Source organism: Hermetia illucens, chromosome 2, assembly GCF_905115235.1.
Source record: "Hermetia illucens chromosome 2, iHerIll2.2.curated.20191125, whole genome shotgun sequence".
Classification (NCBI taxonomy): Eukaryota; Metazoa; Arthropoda; class Insecta; order Diptera; family Stratiomyidae; genus Hermetia; species Hermetia illucens.
In genome coordinates, this window is record NC_051850.1 from 105874669 (window position 1) to 105898531 (window position 23863).

At 41.0% G+C, this 23863-nt stretch overlaps 1 protein-coding gene across 1 annotated transcript; it reads right to left on the reverse strand.

Moving 5' to 3' along the window:
* Positions 1-17369: 17369 nt before the first annotated feature.
* On the reverse strand, positions 17370-21865 carry LOC119648289 (protein extra-macrochaetae). Its single transcript, XM_038049945.1, has 2 exons — positions 21090-21865; positions 17370-18089 (listed from the first exon to the last, which is right to left on the reverse strand). The coding sequence occupies exons 1-2, from the start codon at positions 21564-21566 to the stop codon at positions 18066-18068; spliced, it is 501 nt and encodes a 166-aa protein (XP_037905873.1). The 5' UTR covers positions 21567-21865; the 3' UTR covers positions 17370-18065.
* Positions 21866-23863: the final 1998 nt, after the last annotated feature.

Consider the following 23863-nt stretch of genomic DNA (forward strand, 5'->3'; position numbering starts at 1 on the left):
GTATAATTGGGTTGGCATGAATTATTCTAGAGGTTTCAATTTACTTGTTATGGAAAATCTAGCGTCTTTCAGCTTTCCACACCCTCTCATATTCTCGTGATGGTAATAACATTTTCGGAATGGTTTGTAAAAGGAGAAAAAATAAGTTGCGATGAATCTGCGTAATCTGGGCATTTAGTTGCGGTTCTTCCAAGCGATATATTAAATAAACATTCGGCATTTGGCTTCCCTTCCCTTTTCTGCAACAAGAACATTTCAGGTATAAAAGGTTTTGTGTATTCCTTATATTAAAAAACATTCGCCTCATTAGCACCTAGTAGGTGATGTTTATGCATATATTATGTCAGAATATTCACTGCGTGCTACTGACATTCAAAGTATTTCAGAGCCTAGGCACCGTCTAGTAGCAGCTTTGTGATTTTTCTTCAGATTTTCCGGTTAGGTAGTCTGAGAATCGGTCCGTGAAATAAATGAACAATAGCTAAGCAAGCCGTTGTCGTCAGATTCGCAGATGACGTTGAAGTCACAGTGCATCTAACAAGTAGTACCCACACTCAATGGGCGGGACTTGCGAATGTAATGGATAAGCTTATCCGTGTACATTATAGGCCCTCAACATCTTGTGGTATCTACATGTGGTTTAATGCAAATGATGTGTACGAATAAGCTTCCCCAATACATTTCCAAGTCCGGTTCATTGAGAGTGGGTACTACTTATTAGATGTACTGTCGTCGGAGTGGTCATATAGATAAGCCTTCTCGCGCTCTAGGTGCACGCGCAGTTTTTTCAAATAAACATTCTTTTTTAACACTTTAAAATTGTCAAGATCCATGTGTAGAGTAGATACACCATAAAAAGTCAAGTCAGAGAAGGTCGGGCAGGTCAAACATTTGTAATAGCCACCCGTTTTTAATAAATATTTTAAAGTTTCCCCAGTTAAAAAAAAGACGAACAGACAGGCAGACAGTAAGCCCACTTTAATAAGATTTTGTTTTCACACAAAACGCCTCAATGGGTTCCATTGTGTGCGTTTGTGGAGGTGATGGAAAGGTAAAGCCTCCCCAGCAGTCCATTGTATTTGATTTCCGTGCCTAACGGAATACCCCGTATTCATTTTTGTATGGCAGGATTTCCGCTAGTGGATGTGACGCTACCCGTTGGAGCACATCAGCAGCAAAAATTTGATGTCTAATGCGTTCATAGGCCGGGCACTCACATAGAAAATGTTCCATGGATCCCGCTTCCTCATTACAGGATGAACATGTATTATCTTGAAGAATTCCTATTCTGAACACATGTCGAGCAAGTGAATTATGGTCAGTCAGAAAGCCTACAATACTTCTGCAAGTCTTCCTGCTTTCGACAGGATAAACTCTGCTGTATGCTTGTTTGATTTTGACAGGAACATATAGTCCATTGAACTCTTCCAGACAGGGTAGCATAAAACACGTCACGGATAATAAAAAGAAATAATATCGGTAACAAGATGCAACCCTGCCGGACTTGCTCGGCCTCAAAATCCTCCGAGATTTTACGTCGGTGCAGCACGTGACATTTTCCACCTTCATATGTCGCTCTGGTAATAGCTATTAGTTTCTTCGTCAAGCCAGATACTCTCCTTGTTCACGATGTCGAAAGCTTTCTCGAAATCGATCAAAAGAAGATGCAGCGAAGATCTAAACTTCGCATGTTGATATGGTCAATACAGGAGGATCTGGAACGAAAAGCAGCCTGCTTTCTGTCGATCATGTTTGAACGTCAAGCCGTTTGGGTGCATTAATGGCCGAAATGATTTCTCTTCTATTTGGAGGAGTGATCCGTACCCGCATGTTACGGTGAATAACCACTTTATCCACAAGAAAAAAAACTTCATCGGATGTGATCCGGTTAAAAACCGTGGTAAAGTGTTCCTTTCACCTCTTTAGTTGCTCGACCGTTAATATCCCTTACAGAACCATCGAAAGGTTTGCGACTAAGTGCTAGGTTTGACACCATATGCAAGTAATTCGGAATACAGTTCTGAAATCACTGCGACCTGCGGTTGTTGTCTCCCTGACCAGCGCAATTGCAAATTCCCTTTTTTCATGGCGTCCTCTACGCTGAAATTCTTAAGATTTTACTCGGTATCGGAGTTCGAGCGCGTCATGTTCGCAATCGCTTGCAGTAGTCAATGGAGGCCTCAATCGCCTCGATTCATCAATCCGCTTCCATAATTCCGTAGTTAGCGAGATCTTATGACGCCACCGCGGGATGTCGCCGACGGCCTGCTTAGTGCCAGTAAATAACTCCATCTCAATGCTCCTCGATATTCTCAGGCAGGTGACTGAGTATATCTGCCGTTCGATCAGCAAGATAACACTCCTACAGCGACAACTGGCTCATATAAGCGGACGATGTTGAACTTGGATCACACCTCTCCAGTCCGGCGAGAAGAAGCCGTCATTGAAATCTAACCTTACTGCAGACTCTGTCCTTTAAAAAATGTGCCACCAATGACGAGGTAATGGAAGTTACAGAAATCCACAAACCGCGCACTCGTTACCATCACCGGGACCGTGCTTTCCTATCACATGTCCAAACAAGAAGTAATCAGAGTCCACCTTGGCAAAGAGATCACCCATTACGATCACAATGTCACCTTTAGGAATCCTCTCCTGAAGTGCCTCACACTGCTCATTAAATATCCTTCTCCACTATATGGAAAATCGGATAAAATTTGGACTAGACAAATGTGGAATTCAAGCCATCCGCAAAGATCATTATGAGCCGCATGCCGAATATAGCATTGGTGACCTCCATATTCAAGCTGTGACCGAGGTAGACTTCTTCAACTACCTAGGAATTCTACAAAGAATCGATGTTTGAGTAACGATCTGAACGATGCTCTGCTGTCCGATTTCCTGCAACGTGTAAAGCTGCTACTGAAATCGCATCTCTCGGGGAAGAATAAATTGAATGTATTTGCTATCCCTTCATTGGCATATGCATTGCCGTTTACGAAAGCCGATCTGGAAAGCGTTCAGTGACGGATGCGGACTACTATGTCCAAATGGCTAATGCATTCGGTGGTTGAACTGATTAACCTGCCTCGTGACATCGAAGGCAGAAGGTGGTAGATGCTGCAGCACAACATCAATGCCAAGTCGACTCGTTATTTTTACAGCGAGAAGAAGACGAGTCCCTTGCATGCAGCTGTTTGTAGGGCAGATTGTGGCCTGATTCTACTTAACTTGAAGGATAGATCTTTCAATCCTCTGAGTGGGGTGAAGTCAAACCAAGAGCGGTTCGATGAATGGAAGTCAAAGGCAATGCATGGTAAACACGTAAATTGTCTCTGGCAGCCATTTGTCGATTTGCGTTTGTCGAACAAATGGCTGTGCGATGGGGAGCTCTTTGCTGAGACGAATGGATTTATATGTGCCATTCAGGACGGCGAGGCCGTCACCGGAACTTACAAAAAAAACGCGGAATGAAATTGCGGGCGGAGAATATCTGGTTCGGCCATCTCATTTCTGACTGCACTACACTACTATCACTACACGAAGAGCCACACTACTGTATACAAGACGATTCATCAAAATCTTGCATACAAGTATAGTCTACTTGATTCTAGTTGCTGATCCTGCTTACGGCATGTATTGGGACCGGTTAGTTCTAACTGACCGCCACATACCACACAATAAGCCTGACGAGCTGTTAGTTGACAAGACGGACCGCTCCGCATATATTATTCATGTTGATATCCCTCATATTGAACTAGAACACGTGGAGAATAAGGTGACCTAAAAGCCACAAAGAAATTTGTCATCTCGAGGGGGTGGTCTGGTTCCCATAATATTCTCAGGTACAGGTATTGTACCAAAATCCCTCACGGCTTCCCTTGATGTCCTGGGACTCTCACACAGCCTGATTCAAACCATGCAGAAATACATCATTCTGCATACGTATTCAACGTTGGGGAGAGTTCTCGACGGATTCTCTCACCAATCTACCACCGGCCACCACCGCCAACGCTCCCTTTCTCTTTCAAGAAGGTAGGATTGACCGAGCCTAAATACTTGGCACTTACTAACTCGGGAAGTATATTACAGTGGAATCTCGATAATTCTTACGTCGATTATTTGTATTTCCGGCTAATTCGTACAAATTTGGCGGTCTCCATAGTTAATTTTGATTTTTCGAGAAACACTTGGTTCCTTCATTTAAATAATTTGATAGCTGAAACCATGTAAGACCACACTTAGACTCACAGTTTCGCTACTCTGAGTTCGAATCCCAGCCGTCAAGGGTGTATGTGTTTGTCTCGCTGCTGTGAGCTCATCACTAATACAGCGCTAAGTGTTGGAAAGCATGTCATCTAATATTTCGGTTGGGCCAGGTCTACCCTACCCAGGGGAAGGGTAGGAGGTAATTCTACCCGAGCCTGGAATTTGTTAGAAATTTGAAATACAGTATAAACTTGTGGCGCGGCAGGATCTGCAGCATTCGAAATTTATTTCGAATGTTGCGGATGCGGACGGGTAGATGGCGCGAAACTCTCCACTCGCTCATTTTCGGAACGCACCGGGGGAGTGGAAAATTAGCGGTGGAAACAGTAAGGACCGCATGGAAATAAGCCGGTCTCTTCTGTTCCCAACCGCGGCGGCGAACACACGAAACACAAAGATCCCAGTTGGAATGCCCTAATTCAGAAAGTGATTAAAGTATTGTGATAAAGTTAATCTTTTTTTTGTGTTTTAAATAAACTAATTTAATTTATTGCTAAAAACTTACGAAATAATGGGATAATAGGGTTCCCCCACTCCGGCTGCGGATTTGTCTCCACTAACCTGGCTTGCCCTGGATTTAGGTACGGGCGGACCTCAACGCTCAAAGTTTGCTATTTTTTGAAAAAAGTTACTAATATAATAATAATATATATAAATATAAAGCTGCCGGGTTATTTCAAGTCGAATTGCTTCGAGAGAATGAAATATTTCTAGCATTGCCTTTCTAATACTAAGTTGCCCGACTTTTTTTTAAAAAAAAGGCCTATCTGACACTTTACTCAATAGACTACCAGTTGCATTCAAATTGTGGGTTGTTTCACGTGTCAGAGAGGTCTTTCAATCCATTGTTTCCCTATATTTTCTGCAACCAATGAACCAATGTCCGGATAGCTCAGTGGTTAGAGCACTAGGCTGTCATACGGAAGGTCGCGGTTCAAATCTCACTGGTGGCAGTGGAATTGGCATCGTGATTTGACGTCGGATACCAGTCGACTCAGCTATGAATGAGTACCTGAGTCAAATCAGGGTAATAATCTCGGGCGAGCGCAATGCTGACCACATTGCCTCCTAGTGTACCGTTACGGTCTTGAATGAAGTGCTCTAACACACTTCAAGGCCCTGATCCAATATGGATTGTTGCACCAACGATTATTATTATTATTATTAATGATCATCATCATCATCATCAACGGCGCAACAACCGGTATCCGGTCTAGGCCTGCCTTAATAAGGAACTCCAGACATCCCGGTTTTGCACCGAGGTCCACCAATTCGATATCCCTAAAAGCTGTCTGGCGTCTTCTGTTCCTAGCATAGATATTGCCCTTATAGACTTTCCGGGCGGGATCATCTTCATCCATACGGATTAAGTGACCCGCCCACCGTAACCTATTGAGCCGGATTTTATCCACAACCGGACGGTCATAGTATCGCTCATAGATTTCGTCATTGTGTAGGCTACGGAATCGTCCATCCTCATGTAGGGGGCCAAAAATTCTTCGGAGGATTCTTCTCTCGAACGCGGCCAAGAGTTCGCAATTTTTCTTGCTAAGAACCCAAGTTTCCGAGGAATACATGAGGCTGTTGTGGCTTCGTAACAGGTTGTTTTCCGTGTAGGGTTGTCAGCCCTACCCAACCCCCAACCTGGAGGACCAGTTGGTACAATTTGTCCCGTTTTTAGGCGCGGGAGACTCGCCTTCATCCTTCTCCGTCTGCAGCTTTTCGTCAATAAAGAGTTCCCAGCGGTCACCACGTGGAGGTGGAGATAGGGTTTGGTAGTAGAGCTGTTGGTGTTGGTTCAGCAGGCATTTCCCAGGTTTTATGCTCCATCGTGGGTACCAATCCACGTTTCGCCCCGGGACCTATACTACCCTTTGACCACCATTATTAATGAACCGAACCAAAAAGGGATCCACTTTTATGTAACTTTTAATGACTAGCCTTAATGGAAATTATCTGATATAGTGGTAGGTGATATTTAGACCTCTCGAAATCGGACCGAACAAAACTATAGAAGGAGAAAAAAATCTTCCTGTCTTAAACTCTAGTGCATCCCTGTAAGGCGATTGAAAACCCATTCCATTGGAAGCGAAGAAGCATAGACATGTGTTTATTTTAGGATTTGTTCCGCCGGACACAAATCCATATTAAAATGTACCTCTCAAGAATTGAAACATAATTTTCGCAGAAATAAAGTGGTGTCATATGTAGAGTGCAATCCGAACTTCTGTTTGATTTGTAATTTCACAAAAAAAGTAGGGATAGGCCTGTACTGTGCTGAATACGCTATATGCTGGATAGCATGAATACACTCGTTCGTGCTGTATTGGACACGATAGCTTCTGGATAGTATGAATAGAGCCTTAGTTGGCTCTTTTCTTTTTGGAAGAGCGGTTGCTTGTAGAATGGACAGGTTTGTTTTTGACAGAATCACAACTTGATGCATTCCCAACTTCTACCGGAAGATCCTCCAAAACAGAATTGACGGGGAAGAATAACAAGACAAGGTCAAGAAACAATGTTTAGGGTGGGGTTTTACGGAAGAAGAAAAAAAACCTAAAACTTAGAAAACTTAGGCAATTTTTTAACGAATTTAAAAATTAAAACTGAGGTATTTCCAGTGTAGATACTTCATTTTCATGATTTTTTGTTTTAGATTAAGATTCACTGAAATCAATTGTAAGAATAAGTAAAAAGGTGTGGTAAGCAATCGCAGAAAACTCTGTGTTAAGAGAATTATAACACTTACGGAAAAGGCATTGCAATGTCAAGTTCCTGTCGCTGAGAGGCTCGCCCCCCTTCCATGTGAAAGGAAAATCTGGGATTCATTCGAAGTTTGAGTAGGAATTGATTCTTTTGCGTTCGTCTGTTCTGGGATGAGGGAGGAAGTTATATTTATTGATGACGTGATGATATTTTTGCATCTTCGAAATCGTGTGCCTTTCTCTCTATATACTTATGTGCTTATAAAGGAGCTTTTGTTCTAGTTGAATATAAATAACATCTGCGCCTGAACTCAAATCGTTTTACAATAAAAAAGAACTAACAGCGTTATCGATAAGGTTTGTCTGTCACTTGTAAGAAAAAAGTCCGTAAATTCATCTGAAACGATATAGTATGATCGCCATTGCATAGTGTGAAGATGGGTGTTGTTACACTACGTCCATCCTTTTAGTATCGTTTGTGCAGCTAGACAAGAATGGTAAAATTCTTGCTAAGTACGAGTATAAGCGGAACATCGGCAAGAAGACAGAATACATTGGTCTACAATATTTTTGTTGCACTCATAAAAACAGTTGTTCCACTAGTTCCAGTCGCGGTCGTAAAAATACTGATAATTTATGTTAATACGATGCAAATATTAGGTGATATATAGGTGATAACATTAGGTAGGGAACAACTGCAGTGATAAAAGAATTTATAAAGGCGCCTGGATTTAAAAATAGTATCTCTGCGGAATTGTATTATTTTTTGTTTAAATTTTTAACTGAAACGTGATTGCCTAACCGAATTATCCAAGAATTATTATGATTTTATGGCACAGGCTCGATTTTTTTAAGAATAGGTCGGGTCTTCTGGAAATGTGAGGCAGGAGAGACATCAACCGGGAACGTTGGCTATCCTCGATTTCACCACGGGCGCGGTCGAATCATTTTTTCCCCATTCCCCGCATCGCGTCCCCTACATTTCAATTTCGCGCGATGCCATTGTTCCTCTTTGTATTTCAGGTTTTGGTGCGTTGCCGAAGTACCGGATCAAGGGCACACGAACTTTTATTAATATTATGAAAAGGACTACAGTGTAGAAAGAATCCCACAGGTTCACGAGGTTAGCTAGCATGGAGACGCTCAAGCCCACGTCGACAGAACATTTCAGTGGATTTACGTTTTCGGGCGAAACTCCGCAAACAATTTTGGCATTTCTTTATGCTTTTAGGATAGTCTGCTTTCTTAGTCTCTCTTGGTCAACTTGCACATTGGACGAAACTGCCACACCGAAAAATCTGAAAAAAGTCATTAAGATGTCCTTATATGACACCTAGTCCTCATGCCAAGTTCTGCTCGAATAAAGTTAATAGTCGTTTATTATTATACAGCATTTCAAAAAAATTTCCCTTAAGTTTACGATCATCAAAATATAACATCATTGATACGCTTCATAATTGTCGCATTAATGAAATTTATAATTATAGCATAAGATTAAAACCAAATCCAGCACGTCTACCGCAAAATAACATTTATTCTTTGTTGACGGTGTGTTTTCCAGTTAATATAATCTTACGATTTTCAAATATTTTGTAATTTCTTTATATTAACTTTCCATTACATTATTTTTTAGTATAATTAAATTATATTATGGATTGCTTACAGTAGTTAAAGCCTTAGGGCGCTGTACAAATTTTAAAAATGGATCTTTTGTTTTCTTGCTACAAAAATGTTTTAACACCTTCAAAATGGCATACCTAAAGGATTAAAGCTATCTTCTACCGTTAAGCGTAAATTTCACGGCCAATTTTGGGAAATAATTACAAAGCAACCACTAAAGATAATTTAATGTTTTTTAGTATAATTTGTACATGTTCTGACTGAATGAATCACAATTTTCAAAAAAAAATCCATGAATATTTCTGGTGGAAGTGATGCCAGAATGTTTCAAAAAGTCAACTTTCGAGAAAACGCATGTAAAGATAAAGACCGCAAGTGGTCATATCCCCCCCCCCCCCAGTCAATAACCACGTAGGAATATGCTTTTCATGAAATCCTTTTTATGACGTATTCTAAACATCATCTACTTTCAAACTATACGAAAAAAGAATTCCTTTTGAATTCACTACGATAGGAGAATTTAAGAATTTTGAGCGCGCGTTGTAGGTGAAATTGGTTTGGCCACCTGAAGAATTCTTCCTCTTCATCCGTGAAGCCGCCATTTTTTTTGCATTACGTTCAAGAAAATAATTTATACAGTTTACCATGCAAAATACCAAAATCACAAAATATGCGTATTTGTTAAGCCGCTATAAAAGCTTAACCTCTTAAAGATTTTGTATATATCTGTAGCTTTTGTAAGTCAAACAACTTCAGATTTTTCCAAAGTGACTTCAGACTTGTCTAAGTCAATTTCAGAATTTTCCATTTCAAATTCAGATTTTTTCCAATATTCCGCTTTAAAGTCATATACTGACATTTTATCACTGGGTAAGGATAAACTTAGATGGATGGAAAGGAATTTGAGCTGCTCATTAACTTTCTATCATTGTTTGTTTTTATGGTCTTGGAAAAAATGTAACATTCTCAATCTCTGCTGCTTTTCATTACCTCTAGATATATATAAAAAAGTGTACTTGTGACTGCAATTAAAGCCGCCATAATTGCCATGAATTATCAAATTGTAATGCAGTCCATTCCAAAGAACTTTTGACGGAACTGCAAGAGAAAATGGAAAACTGTGTGCTGATAATGGATGATGCAACTATTCCTAGAATGTCAACAGTTATGGGGAAAATGGATGAACTTGAGTTTAACGTCAAGAATCGACTGACTGCGCTAACTGGGTGGTGGACACGATGAAGGAGCTCCCAAAAGCAGCAGCAAACAATCGTCCCCGTTAAGCTAAACTAAATTCACACAAATAATTTAAAACACATACTTGCATTTAAATTTGTCTTTAAGCTTAGATTTTATAAGACATATTTTTATTTCAACAACTAACATTATTTCTTAGTTTACAAGAAAATGAAAATTATGAAAAAATTATGGAATACGTATACCTCTCTCATAGAATCTCATCCTCATCCTTTAGCAGTTCAGGTGGCTTCGGATCTCCCGTTTATTTCGGATAAGTATTTGAAAATAGTTAACAATTGCGCAATTTAAACTTCTTAATACTCTAGCCTAGCCTAGGTTCTACAGGAAATGACGGAATTAATTGCAGCCACAAGTACATGCTTTTATATTTAGAAGCTATGAAAGCATAACAGCGAAGATTGAGGATATTATACTTCTTCCCAGACCATGAAAACAAACAAGCTCTATCCTTATCCAGTATTGTTGGTATAAGGCCTTGTAGTAGGACGTTGAAAAGATTCTGAAATTGAAATGGGAAATTTTGATTTTGAAATGGAAAACTTGCAATTTGAAATGGAAAGTTCAGAAATTGACTTGGAAAAGTCTGAAATCAGTTTGGAAAATTTGAAATTTTCTGGAACTTCGTAGTTTGATTTGGAAAATCATAAAAAATAAAAATAAACAGCCCTTCTGTAGAAGCAATAATTTTTTCTTCAGTCTTTGTCCCGTTCACAAGCGGGGTCGGCTCGTCATGATCGGTTTCGCCATTTCATTCTATCAGACGCCTGATCTGGATACAATCGTGAGACTTTTAAATCCCCATCCAACGTGTCAAGCTACCGTTCTTTCGGCCAGCCTTTTGGTGGCCTACCATCAACTTCGATGTTTAGATCAATCTTGACAAGTAAATTCTCGTTAGCGTTGTAACGTGACCATACCATCGAAGACGCCTCTCTTGCAATCTCTCCACGATCGGTGAAACCTCATATCGATAGTGGATATCCTCATTTAGGATGTGATCAAAATATGTCACACCACTAATCCAGCGTAACATTTTCGTATCCATTACCGCAAGACGAAATTCATTGTCTTTTATATTCGGCCAACACTCAGAACCATAGAAAGCGATAGGACGGAAGACATTACCGTAAATTTTAAATTTGAGACGTTCGTTGATACATCGATCACAAAGAACAGCAGTTGTGGATAGCCACTTTATCCAGGTTGGGTTAATGCCTTAAACAATTTCATAACGCAGTTCTCCATTGGTTGACAGCATTGACCCGATATATTTAAATCGCTCAGTTCTGGGCAAGCCGCTGACAGTGATTGCGCCTGTTTCATGGGGATCGGTCGTCAAAACTTCAGTTTTATTCAGCTTCAATATGAGACTGTGTTGAATAAGGCATTATTAATTAAGTGTTCGAGGGTCATCTGCAGTTGATGTAACACCAAAAAGACTAAAGAGTGCAAAAGCCTTTATAATTAAACGGAACAAAAAGTTTTCAATAGTAGTTTACATACAAAGTTTCATAATAGAAGGTTTGGCGGAAATCCTATTAGAGTATAGGCTCTCAAAAGTTAAGTGTACGGAAAAGTTAACTAGGCTTCCGCTACCATAGGAAACTCTAAAAAGTTAACTTCTTCGTTCACTTTTCAAAATTCTTTATTCAATTTGATTTTGTTTGGATTGTCACTGCCTAGATATTCATTAAAAAACAAGAAAACGTTAATGCAACGGGCGTTAAAAGTTATGAAATATGTAGATACATGCTTTGGCAGGGCGCTAAAATTTTGCAAAAAATACAAATTTTTGAGATTTTTCTTGGATGATTTAATTTTTTTTCATATTTACAGCTTTTATTCACTTCTAAATAAATATAAATAAAAAGATTTAATATTAAATTATTAAAGACTTCAATAAATTTGAAAAATCAAATATTCAGTTAAATTCAAGACAGCATTCGTATTCGTGTGCAAATTTTTTAGAAGAAAACACAATAGAAATTTGTATCTTAGTATTTACTATTTCTATTTAATGATATTTTTTAACCGACTCACTAATTTTTCAGTGTATAAGGGGAAAATTTCGTTCCATTCTTTTTAGACGGCATCTTTCAAATGTCCTACCTTCTTTATATCATACTTTTTCGATTCGTTTTTGATTTTTGAGATTAGATGGTCGATAGAAGTTTGTAGTACTTTAGGGCAATTAATACATATTTACATTACATATTTAGCGCTGAAAAACACCCTCCCATCATTGCTGAGTCTCCACCATGTTTCACGGGGGGTATTATTTTTTTTGGGTTCAAGCTAGTATCTCAATATCGAATTTACTCACATCGACAAAAATCAATCGTTTCCAGAAGCTATAGTCCTTATGGATGTACCTTTTTGCAAAATTTAACTGCTTAATCCGATTTCTTTACTATTTTTTGGAATACGTGTATCCTTTTAGTGTGGAACGAACAGTATCAGCGGAAACTATTTTATTTAAATGTTGACAGAGGTCTGCAACAATTGTTTGCAAAATTTAACTGCTTAATCCGATTTCTTTACTATTTTTTGGAATACGCATATCCTTTTAGTGTGCTACGAACGGTATCAGCGGAAACTGTTTTATTTAAATGTTGGCGAAGGTCTGCAACAATTGTCGCAACCCATTTTCCGGATATTTTTTAATCTGTTTTAAAATAAATCGTTCGGTTTAGAATGTCGGCTTTTTCGACATGGATTTCTGCGCCTATTTCCCAGCATATTATTGGAGTTAAATTAAAATATACTGGATCATTGACTTTGCCGGACTGACGATTGCACTTATTTTGCTTAGCAATTTTTCTTCATTATGTAAGGACACAATGCGTTTGCGCGTTTCAATAGACTTGTCCTTCTCTTTCTCGCCCGTCATCATGCAGAAAGTTTAATGTTGCTTTATTATGTTGTTTGGGATCAATTGTCCAAGGAGCTGAAGCCCTTTATCGTTAAGGGTCGAAACCGCATTAGGAGGTTTTCGGAATCGACGTTTTCTTACTATATATAAATCGTTAACTTAGCTATCCCAGAATATTTAGCAAAAATTTAAAAGCGAAATTCGTTTTTGTTATCGAGTATAGGCTAGGCTCGATTACCCAGGATGTAGCCCTTTATATACTTACGTAAGTTGTAGCTGCTGACGATATTGACATCTTGGGGAGAATGACGTAAGACATACGATCTGCCTTCATCCAGATCGAGCAGGCGGCGCGAAAAAACTCACCAACCAACAACATCAAATCGCACTGGTCAGACGAGAATAATAAAGACAGGACAACTTTCAGACCGTGATAGCTTCTCCTCTCTAGGGTCGAAAATCATAACCCAAAGCAGCTACGATGATGAAATCCGCGCACGGTTGTTGGTTGCCAACAGAGCCTATTTCAGCTTACAAAAACTGTTCCGCTCAAAACATCTCACCATAGGGTCAAAACTCTTACTGTACAAGACAATGATCTTGTCAGTCCTCATGCATTGCTCGGAAACTTGGTTCTTAGGAAGAAAAACTGCGAACTCTTGGTCGCATTCGAGAGATGAATGCTCCGAAGAATTTTTGCCCCCCTGCATGAAGATGGACGATTCAGTAGCCTATAAAACGATCAAATCTACGAGCGACTCCATGACCGTCTGCTTGTGGATAAAATCCGGCTAAATAGGTTGCGATGGGCGGGTCAGCCCGGAAAGCCTATAAGGGCTATATCGATGTTAGGTAAGGTAAAGACGACGAGGCAGACCATGCCTGAGATGGAACGATGGCGGAGGTCAGGGATATCGAATTTATTTATTTATTTAATTTATTTAATTTAACAGAGAACAAGCAGAGTCAATTCCAATTAATTATTATCTTCAGGAGAAGGAGAAAGCAAAAAACTTTTCCTAAGTTTAAAATTACTTAAAGTAGAGAAGTTAAAAGGACCAAGCTGTTCTGCGTTATAATTTCGCAAAGCCTAGGAATCAGGGAATGAAAGTAGACTTCGAGCTCTGCGAAGGGCGCGTTGAAAAATTCTGCGCTACGTGTGTTATAAGACACAGGACGGCAGGTGATCTCGTCAGCGGCGGAGCAGTCCATCAGACCCGAGGAAAGTTTAAAAAATGTGCATAGATCCCGATAGAATCTACACTGTTGTGGGAAGGGAAGGTTCAGAAAGCGGAGGCGGGAGGAGTAGTCCACACGAAGGAAGCTTTTCTTAAAGAAGAGAGAACGGGTGAATTTACGTTGCACATTTTCGAAGGTAAGACAATCACAGTTACGAGAGGGTGACAAGATCAAGGAGCAATACTTGTGGGTATTCCTCACAAGGGAATTGAAGAGAGTTAAGGAGGGTTGGACGGAGTCAAAATCAGAGGAGGAGTGAATTATAAAACCTGACAATTTTGCTGCTCGATTGATGGCATGGAGGCAATGGGGGTCAAAGCGGAGCTTATTGTCGAAAGTGACTCCGAGGTCCTGAATGGAATTTAAGCAGGATAAGGAATGTCCGTTAAGAGAGTAGGAGAAAGAAGTGGGTGGGGATTTTAGGGAGCAGAACATAGAGTGACACTTTCTGACGTTTTACGCTAAACCATTAGTCAAGCACCAACGAGAGAGTGTCCAGGTTAGATTGAAGGGAAACACAGCCCATAGGCGACGACATAGCGGAAAACAGATTAAGGTCGTCTGCATAGAGCAAACAGAGAGAAGTAAGGAGGGGAGGAAGGTCGTTAATGAAAAATAAAAATAAGAAGGGACCCAGAATAGATCACTGTGGGACGCCAGAAAAGGGGGAGAAGGAGCGGGAAGTACAGCCGTCAAAAAAGACACGGCAGGATCGGTTGGAAAGGTAAGAGGCAAGCCATAAAACAAGTGGTATGGGAAGTCAGTGTAAAAGATATGGACTTCTTGCCGTGAATTTAAACATTTTGCGACAAAGTGGGTTAAGTCAAGCAGATTGGAGGCAGTGGACCTACGTTTAATGAAGCCGTGTTGCTCTTTCACTATGTGTTGGCCAAAGTGGGCAGACAACCAGTCGCTGGCATATCTTTTCAGGATTTTGGAACAGGAGGAGAGGAGGGAAATGGGACGGTAATTCTCGGTAAGCGAACGATCTCCACTTTTGGGGATGATGAGAGCCTCTTTCTACAAGCCGGGAAAATGGTTCTATTCGAGGCTTCTGTTGAAAATAAGAGATAGGGGAAGGGAGATGGACTTACCAGTTTTGTGCAAAAAGAGCTTTGGAAGACCATCGTAGCTAGGTCCGACATTGGCATCAAATTTGCCAATGAGGTATTCGACAAAGATAGGGGTAAGAAGAGGAATGGTAGACGATGCCGGGCAGGCTACATCCACTATCGGGAGGGATTCAGAGGAAGGAAGGGGAACATAGACTGACGAAAAGTAGCGGCAGAGTAAATTACAAGATAGTTGGGAGGAGTTAGCTGAGAAGCCAAAGAATTTAATGAACGGAGGGAATAATTGGGCAGGGCGCGGGAGTTGCGAATGTGGGACCAGAAAGGTTGCAGGTTTCCACGTTTTAGTGAGTCTTCCACGCTGGACAAATATTCGACTTACCTATTAACGATTTGACCGAGGAACGAAGAGATTTGAATAAAACTAAGTCAGCAACGTTTCTAGAAGGCAGGAACTTCTTTCTCGCAGTCTGTTTTTGACGTAGTTTTCTGTGAATTTCAGTGGTGAACCAGACGGGGTAAGAGCCTAAGCACTTAGGAGAGAAGGTAACGTAACAAGGAAGAAGATGAGATAAAATGGTATAGAAAGTGTTGAGTGCTTGGTCACACGTAAATGGAGAGAGGAGGGGGACCCAGTTGATTGACGTCAGGGCTGAGTAAAGACCTTCGAAGTTCGCCTTACGAAAATTGAACGTGGTAGGCTTGCGAGCGACAGGAGGGTGGAGTCGGGATATCTGAACATAACTGAAAAACTTTGTCAACAATACTTGGGATTTTTTCGGAACTTTCCAAAATTGTGTATTATTTTATTACTTAGAAGAGTACCTCTAACATGCACTTAGGAGGGTTTTCGGGTAAATTTTGAAGCCAGTATTTTGTAGAGCTGCACCGTCATGATTTTATTCAGATTTTTCCGTTGAATGGGTTCTGGGAACGAGACTACGCGCACATTCGGAGGCTAAATTTTTAGCCCCCTACGTTTCATAAAATGTGAGAAATAGGATCAGCATCCAAAAGTAATAGTCGAGTCCTCTCACATGATCTTATTGTGTGTAAAAACATTTTACACCTCCTTTTTATATATATGGGAAGCCCCTCTTAAACCAACTGCAAAATGATGCAGCCTATTGTCTGTAAAGGGATTCACGGGCCGCACGTCCTCACTAAATTTTGTGCAAATAGCTTCAGACGTTTCCGAATAAATCAGGTGTCGCACACAAACAGACATCGAATCGATCCTAATCATGTTTTTTTTTAATTTAGCATAATACTGGAAAGTTTCGTGGAAATCCAGCATCGTAAGCCAGAATTAACGAAAATATTTGAGCCAATTATTTGCGTAAATAGCTCTTGAAACAAGTCGGGAAACCGGAAGCTGGACGCTTCAGGTGTGAAAGGTTTTGTGTATTTCTTATATAAACATATTTGAGTGTGCATTTCTCCCATTAGTACGTAGCACGTAATATATGCATATATTATGTGAGAGCATCCATATCCATTCATAGTTTTGAATTTGCAGAGAAGTGACAACTTTGACCTATTATAACTTTGTTAGTAATCGTGCGATTTTCACCAAATTTGGTAGGATCATGCTCTATGTTATACCCTATATTGTTGCAATTTCGTGGTACTAGATTGAACTAAATTCGGCGTAAACGGATGTAACTCACTGTATGCGTGAGCGTTCACAGTTCCCAGCAAATTTGGTGTCAATCGCTGCAACAGTCTCTGAGAAAAATGCGCGACGGGCAGACAGACAGTAAACCGATTTTAATAAGGTCTTATTTTACACAAAACCTTAAAAAGCGCAAGTGAAACTGCCATGCATTCAAAATCAGTTCGCTATCAATCGCTATCAAATATTAGGCACTACAGCACTTTTCACACGCATGTGGAAGGCGAGTCAAAAGTAATGCCAAAGTATGACAAAGAGAACGCCCAGATTTGTTTTGAACATCTTTGTAATTGATGAATCTTAAGCATCTACCTGAAGATCCTCCAAAATCGACCCCCAAACTCCCAATAAATGAAAAACAAGATATATATTTTGAAATTCATTTTTATTGAATATTTTTTTAATTTTTTTTCTCATAATTCTTTTCTCTTCATTCATAAATTTGTATTACATTTTCATTTTTCTCAATGTACATTCTTAAGTTTTTCTTTTAATTTGAAAATCAATTTCCAAATTACATACATACACATCTATTTATCATAATATTCTATACACTTTGTACAAAATATTCTACGGATCACAGAACATGTTTACATTAAAATGTAAAAAATATTAATCATATTTATATATTATAATAATTACTAAAATAATCATATTCATGTTTTCGTTTTGAAAGAATGGATGACAGAATATAATAAATGATAAATCAAAACAAAATTCAAGAGGAAAAAAACAAGACAACAAAGTCAAGAAATGAGGGTTTGGGTGGATTGGGTGGTGATTTCAATGTGAAAGGGGTTTAGGGTGTGATGGTACAAAAGAACTTTTGAAAATTAAAACTGAGATATTTCGGGTGTAGATACTTCATTTTTATGTTTTTTTTGTTTTAGATTAAGATTTACTGAAATCAAATGTTAGAAGAAGTAAAAAGGTGTGATAAGCGCCGGCAGGAAACTCTGTTTGAAGGAAATTATAACACTTAGGAAAAAGTATTGCAATGTCAAGTTCCTGCCGCTGAGAGGCTTTCCCACCTGGTTCCTCCTTCCATGTAAAAGGAAAATCTGGGATTCATTCGAAGTTTGAAGGGAGGAATTGCATTTGTCTGCTCTATGGAAATGATGGGATGAGGGAGGAGGTTATATTTAATGATGACATGTCCCTTGTTTTTGCATCTTCAACAACATGTGCTTATCTCTCTACATACATACTTATAATGGAGTTTTTGTTTTAGTTGAATAAATTGCATCTGAGCCTGAACTTAATTTATTAAAAATGTTCACCTGATTTTACACTACATAACTAATAGTTTAGGTTTTTAATTCTTCTCGTTTTACAACTAAAAAGAACTAACAGCTTTATCGATCACGTTTGTCTGTCACCTGTAAGAAAGAAGGGAAAATTTCTGATTAGTGAAATGCTGGTTTTATGTGGGAGGAGTGGAGTAGATTAATTGAGATTTTCGTGGGGCGGACTTTGGTTTTCCAGTTTTTCTATTATTTTAACTCGAGATTTGAAAAAGGTCTTTAACTTTGCGCTTTGGGGCAGTGTGGCTACCATCAGAAATTTTAAATTTGGTATTAATTCACATTTTGTAAGGGGAGCTATGTAGGTTGGTGTTTTCGATTGTTTCTAACGTACCTTGGTCTATCGAATGGGTCTCAGCTTTCGAGTGAAAACGAATGGCATGGAATGGAAATTTCTGCTCAAATACGCGAATGGAGGGGAACAGACTAGCCAAGTCCCTCATTTATACGCAATGGGGCATTCTACCTCACGTAAACACCGAGCGCCCAGTCATTACAATAGCGTTTGATCCATGCAACGAACCGCCCGCCGCGCCATACAACAATAAACAACGTGATTTGCCCAGCCAATTTCACACAACAATCATAGCCGCACCAGCGGAGAGGGTCACGCTAAAGTCACGCAGAAATATATCGCCATGGCTGTGGCGCGTTTTTTCAGCTGCCCGCTCGCCTCTTTCATAATAAGCATCGCCATTTCTTCCCAAGCTTCAAAGACTCGCCCCAGACGAATAAAGCGCTTGTGGAGTGTATCTTTTCCCATCCTTGATGACAAACAAATTACCATATGGTCGCGTCATTTAGCGAGACACAAAGATCAACACCTGCAAGACCTTTGGCTCATTTTAATGTGGAGGCCATAAAAAAGTTTATTTTCTGAAATGAACATCAGGAAATGGACGGGCTGGCGAACGGCGCCGTGCAAATTGTATCTGGTCTTAAACGTTGCGTTTGTGATTATCTTTGGCTAAGTTTTGGACAGAGTGGCGCAGAAGTAGCAACGTTTAGAGCTTGAGAGATCTGGATATCTGTTGCGATCCCCTGCCTCCTCGGCCAGTCGCCGGAATGGAAGAATCGACAGCAATTGCTGTCTATCATCGCTCATGACTGGAGGCCATAAACGGCACAGAATAATTCGAAATAATAGAAGCAACGCTGCCACCCGCTACGATGAATCTAGGCCTCACCTCAAGCGGGTCGAATGGGATGAGATTTTACAGTGCGTCCCGTCTGACGTGGGCCCGGAAAGCAAAATGTAAGGAATAGTTTGAAACAAGTAGATTTCGTCCAACTAGCGGGGTCTGAGAAAATATTTATGGGGCTATGGCCAGAATTAAAAGAACATTCTTTAGACTGCTCAGGACTGCGTTATTCCCGTCTAGAGAGCTTGGATGTAGCTCATTTTGCAAAACTTTACTGCAACGTCCGTTCTAATTGTTCGAAATTTTTTGCAACCCCAGTCAACTATCCATTGTGCAACACGCCATCACGAGGTGGAGTTTTGTCAAGATCGCCTGAGATCGTGTCGACCGTTTAGTTGCAAAATGCAGGCTAGCGAGCAGCGGGGTTCCAAGTGGAGGCCACAATTAAGTCCATCATTAACCTCAATGATACAGCGAGCACACAAGATAACTGGCGCGATCTTCATTCATCTATTTCTGGCAAAGATGCAGTCCATGGACGCAGTGTCCTTAGCCTCCTCGACCTGATCAAATGCTTCCGTTATGGGAGGTGCAGAAGCGGTTTAAGATCAGCTCCCCATGTTCCAATGGTACAAGACGGAGGTGCACGTGCAGAATTTTCTCCCGCCGCTACGGTTCGAAGCTCGATTCCAGATGGCATGAGCACGTCGATCGGGCGTCCGATGGAAGCATGATAGATTGCCAACAACACAAAGCAACTACGTGGGGCCATTAAATCTCCACTTTTTGCAACAGTCCAGGCATTAGACAGGCTTGTCGGCGTAATTACAGAAAACCTGGCGTTTGATTGTCCGTCGATCAAGATGGTATGCACACGGAGTTTGGCAGGGGGGCTAAGACCTTCTCTCGGTCTCGAAATGAACGGCCCCAAAATCGGTGAAATTTTTACAACGTGATGACGTGATTTCGAAATACGATTTTCGCAGGTGTTCAGAGATTTTAAAACATGACTCTCGGGTTTCTGTCTATTTTTTCTCGGTGCTTTGTTTTTTGTTGGTTTTGTTGTTTTTCTGTTTTGTTGTTGGCTCAGCCATCGATGCTGAGACGAGGCGCGCAGCTGAGCTCTTTAATATTCAATGGGGCAAGATGCGGAGGCGCTATTTGGCGACTGATTGTGCATAAGCGAGATGAGCTGGGCGGACTGGGAATGGACGTGACGACCAAGGAATGAGTGTTTTGCTAACGGGAACAAACATTTCGGACGGGCGGACTCAAATATTTGAGTAATGACATTGCCCTGCGGCGACAGACATTCAGTCAACGAATTTGGCAGTGCTGAACAGTTTTAGGCGACATACCTGATTACTTGCGCGATTATGATATAACCGAAATGGAAAGTATGAGTCAGTCATGGTTTTCGCAATTTAAAATCGTCTTTAATAAACTCGAGTTAGCTTGCGGCGTAGAGTCCCCGCTTGGCTCCCAGATTGGATAAAGATTCGATGCTCAACCGCAGATCGGCAAATCAGAAATTAGCGAATGCCCTCTAAGTAACAAATCACAGATATACCTCAATTAAAGAAATTTATTCTGCGGGAAATAGTTGGTGGCATATTTCTACCGAAAGGTCTAAATTTACTTATTCTTTCAAATATTTTTTCTGCCTCCTGTTCACTCCTTTATAAAGTACAGGGTGCCCACGCAGACTTCTTCTTTTTGAGGATTACTGGGGCGATCTAAGAAGAACTAACGCCGCCAGCAATTAAATTTACAGAACGCGAAATGACTCCCTTTAGGTATCCCAGGCAGGAAGGAATAATGCTACTGAAGAAGCTGCCTTCAACGTATACCATAGGGTTTTTCAAAAACTGACACCAAAGTCTCCCTCATCGTACTCAATTAGACCAAAAATCCTTAATCCTTTGAAACTTACCGTATGTGAATGTGATGAGTTTGAGTGAAGGTTCGCCTCGGCGGGTGTGGTGAGTGGGCTGCTATGAGTCGATGACAGAATTGTATTTGGGCTGGGCCGATCAGACAAGGGCTGACGTTGACACGCAGGACTAGAGGACACTGTATTGCTGGCGGCTAGAAGCGCCACGCTGCTGGGGAGATTCTCCATTTGCTGGTTCTGCGTCTCAACATCGAGCACTGCGGCGGCATCGAAACTATTCACGGCGGGATGGGTTTCCAACTCTTTTTGAAGATCACAAATGTAATCGATCACGTGCTGGATTATCTCCAATTTGGAGAGTTTACGGTTTTTCGGCATGAACGGCACTAGATCCTTGAGTTTCGAAAGGTACATTTGAATCTCGGCATTCTCGCCGTCCCGATGCCGTGAAACGCGACCGTTAATAATAGCCGGAACGGACGCACCGGTTGCACAAACTGCTGTAATAGCCTTCATAGTAACTTTCAAGTTTCTTTTTTCTTCTAAATCACAAAAATGCGCTTCTAATTTATTGAAGGGTGTTCACACTAGGTCACTGATACGCCTGCACTGTATGACGACTTATCCACAAGTATCCAGTTAAATATTCCAGGTAATGCGCTAACTACACAAAACTTTATCCACTTCGATGATATTACCAACAACCAATGGTTTTCTCACTACCAATTATTCGGCACTGCACAAGAACTGAGTGTGGGACCACGCAAAGCCAAGCCGACGTTAGCACTCGAGACGACAACTCGAAATGACGTTCATTTCCCCCAGCGCGGCTTTTATACGGAATCGGTTACTCCGCCTCTCAGCCAATCAGATCGCTTGAAAGTCAGATATCTTTCGTATTGCAAATTCCCCTTTGAACGAAATCACGAAGATGCCCCGCCACCGCGGCCAATTCTCCTCGTGACGGGCTACTGACCAATGGGGTGCGAGCGCGATGTGCATTTGGTTGATTATAGCCGAACAATACCCGACAGAATCGCGATTGTGGACGGTTTGTCTTTCGTTTTTGTTTTGCAAGCCGTGCTCATAATCGTCCCGTAATTATCGTTATCGGTCGTGAGGAGGTCGCACAGGTTAATGTTTTGACTGAGCTGGAATCGTGGAGCGACGGGAAAAAGTCCCCAAGCGCCCGCGAGGTAAGAATTCCGAGTTATTTGTGCATCTTGTCGTTGCAGAGAGGGGAAGGGCGCAAGGGGTGCGACCAATTGAAATATGTAAAGCGAAGCGCCGGTCGCCCCGGCTGTTGACAGCTGCTTTGTTTTGCGGAGATTCTTGCATGGCCTGGGTTGCGGGACTACCTGTTGAATGTTTTGTTGCATGCGATATGGGAAAATTCGAGCAGAGAGTGCTGCCGTGGTTTTGGCTTGATACTGGCCGCGTTCAGAGCCATGGAGGGTAGCGAAGTTGCAGCTGAAGATCAGATGGCGAATTCCCGACAATGCCGGGGAAGGCATTTCAGCCCTTTGTGCTCGGCAGTCGTGACCGTGAGAAAATTCATTCGGGGTGAACTGAGTTATTTCACTCGGTGGCCGGGTGTTTTGGTGGGAAGAAATCGCTGATTTGACTTTGAATCACTTTCAGGATTTGTCAACCACGAACATGTTTCGATTACGAACATTAATATTTAGTGTTTCCCCTTGAAATTATAGTGAATTAACGACTTAGCGGGCAATTGAAAAAGAAATCTCGGACTACATAGTAATCAACAGCGGGAAACAATCCTCGAAGCAACCTCCAATTTACCAAACAATTGATAACGGTTTGATTTTCAAATGCGGATGCATTGATTTTTATGCTTCCACAAATGGCCTAACATGTCAATGTTAGTCAATTTAATCTTTGAAATTTAACGCAACTTTACATAAACAAATCTGTGGACTAGCAACCTGCAGATTTTCACTTTTCGATTGCTATGGAAAAGCTATCCATGCTTTTGCTAAGAATAGACTTGCCGCCAACGACCTTTGGCTATCATAACAAGCCTCGAATTGATTTTTGGAATGTGTGGACGCTTCTCGAAAATGCCATCGAGGGCCTCCAGAATGCTAGCTTTCAGCAACTTGAGGATGAGTTCCAGCGTTACAGGCTGGACATACTGGGGTGGAGTGAGATTAGATTATGGCACTCTGGAGAACATTCCTTTCTTTCTAGGGCCACCATATTATTGTACTCCGTAGAGCCCGGCGTAAGTAAACGGGAATCCCCTGTTGGATTATTATTATTCTGTTAAGGAGCACTACGTCCTTAAAGAACTATTGTCCCCCTTTTGCTAGTTATAGTGTACCTATTAATCGTAGTTTCTCAAGCATGGAATGGTTAGGAATTTTAGTATATTTCCTACTTCCAGATCTTTCAACTCTGGATTTGGTATTAATAGTTCTTTCAGATGCCTCAACCTGCCTGACACTGACCCGAAACCTGTAGACGGTTTCACCACACTCCGCAAAGAACCTGCTGACTGTGTGCATAGATATCCAGGTGATAGTTTAGCCAGTGAGAACTCCCACTATGATTCGGAGGTTCTTTTTGATGAGGTTTAAGCAATCTTTTGTGCGCTTAAGTTCGTATCCCCCAATAATCACCCGGGACGGCTTCATTTTTGGTAGAGTCGCCCAGTATAGTTCCCTCAACCGTTCCCCTTCCTTTTTAAATGTCATAGCCATGAACCTGGCTCATGCAAAGGCGTCGCTTATCCCTTCTTGGCTGGTTCCTTCGCTGCCTCATTGCCTATAAACCCAATATGGCCTGGAAAC

What these genes read in the sequence shown, in the direction of transcription:
- LOC119648289 (XM_038049945.1), bottom strand. Translation starts at nt 21,566, where the DNA reads ATGAAGGCTATTACAGCAGTTTGTGCAACCGGTGCGTCCGTTCCGGCT. An exon ending in ACTCATCACATTCACATACG is followed by an intron (nt 18,090 to 21,089) that starts GTAAGTTTCAAA and finishes TCTTTCTTACAG; the next exon opens with GTGACAGACAAACGTGATCG.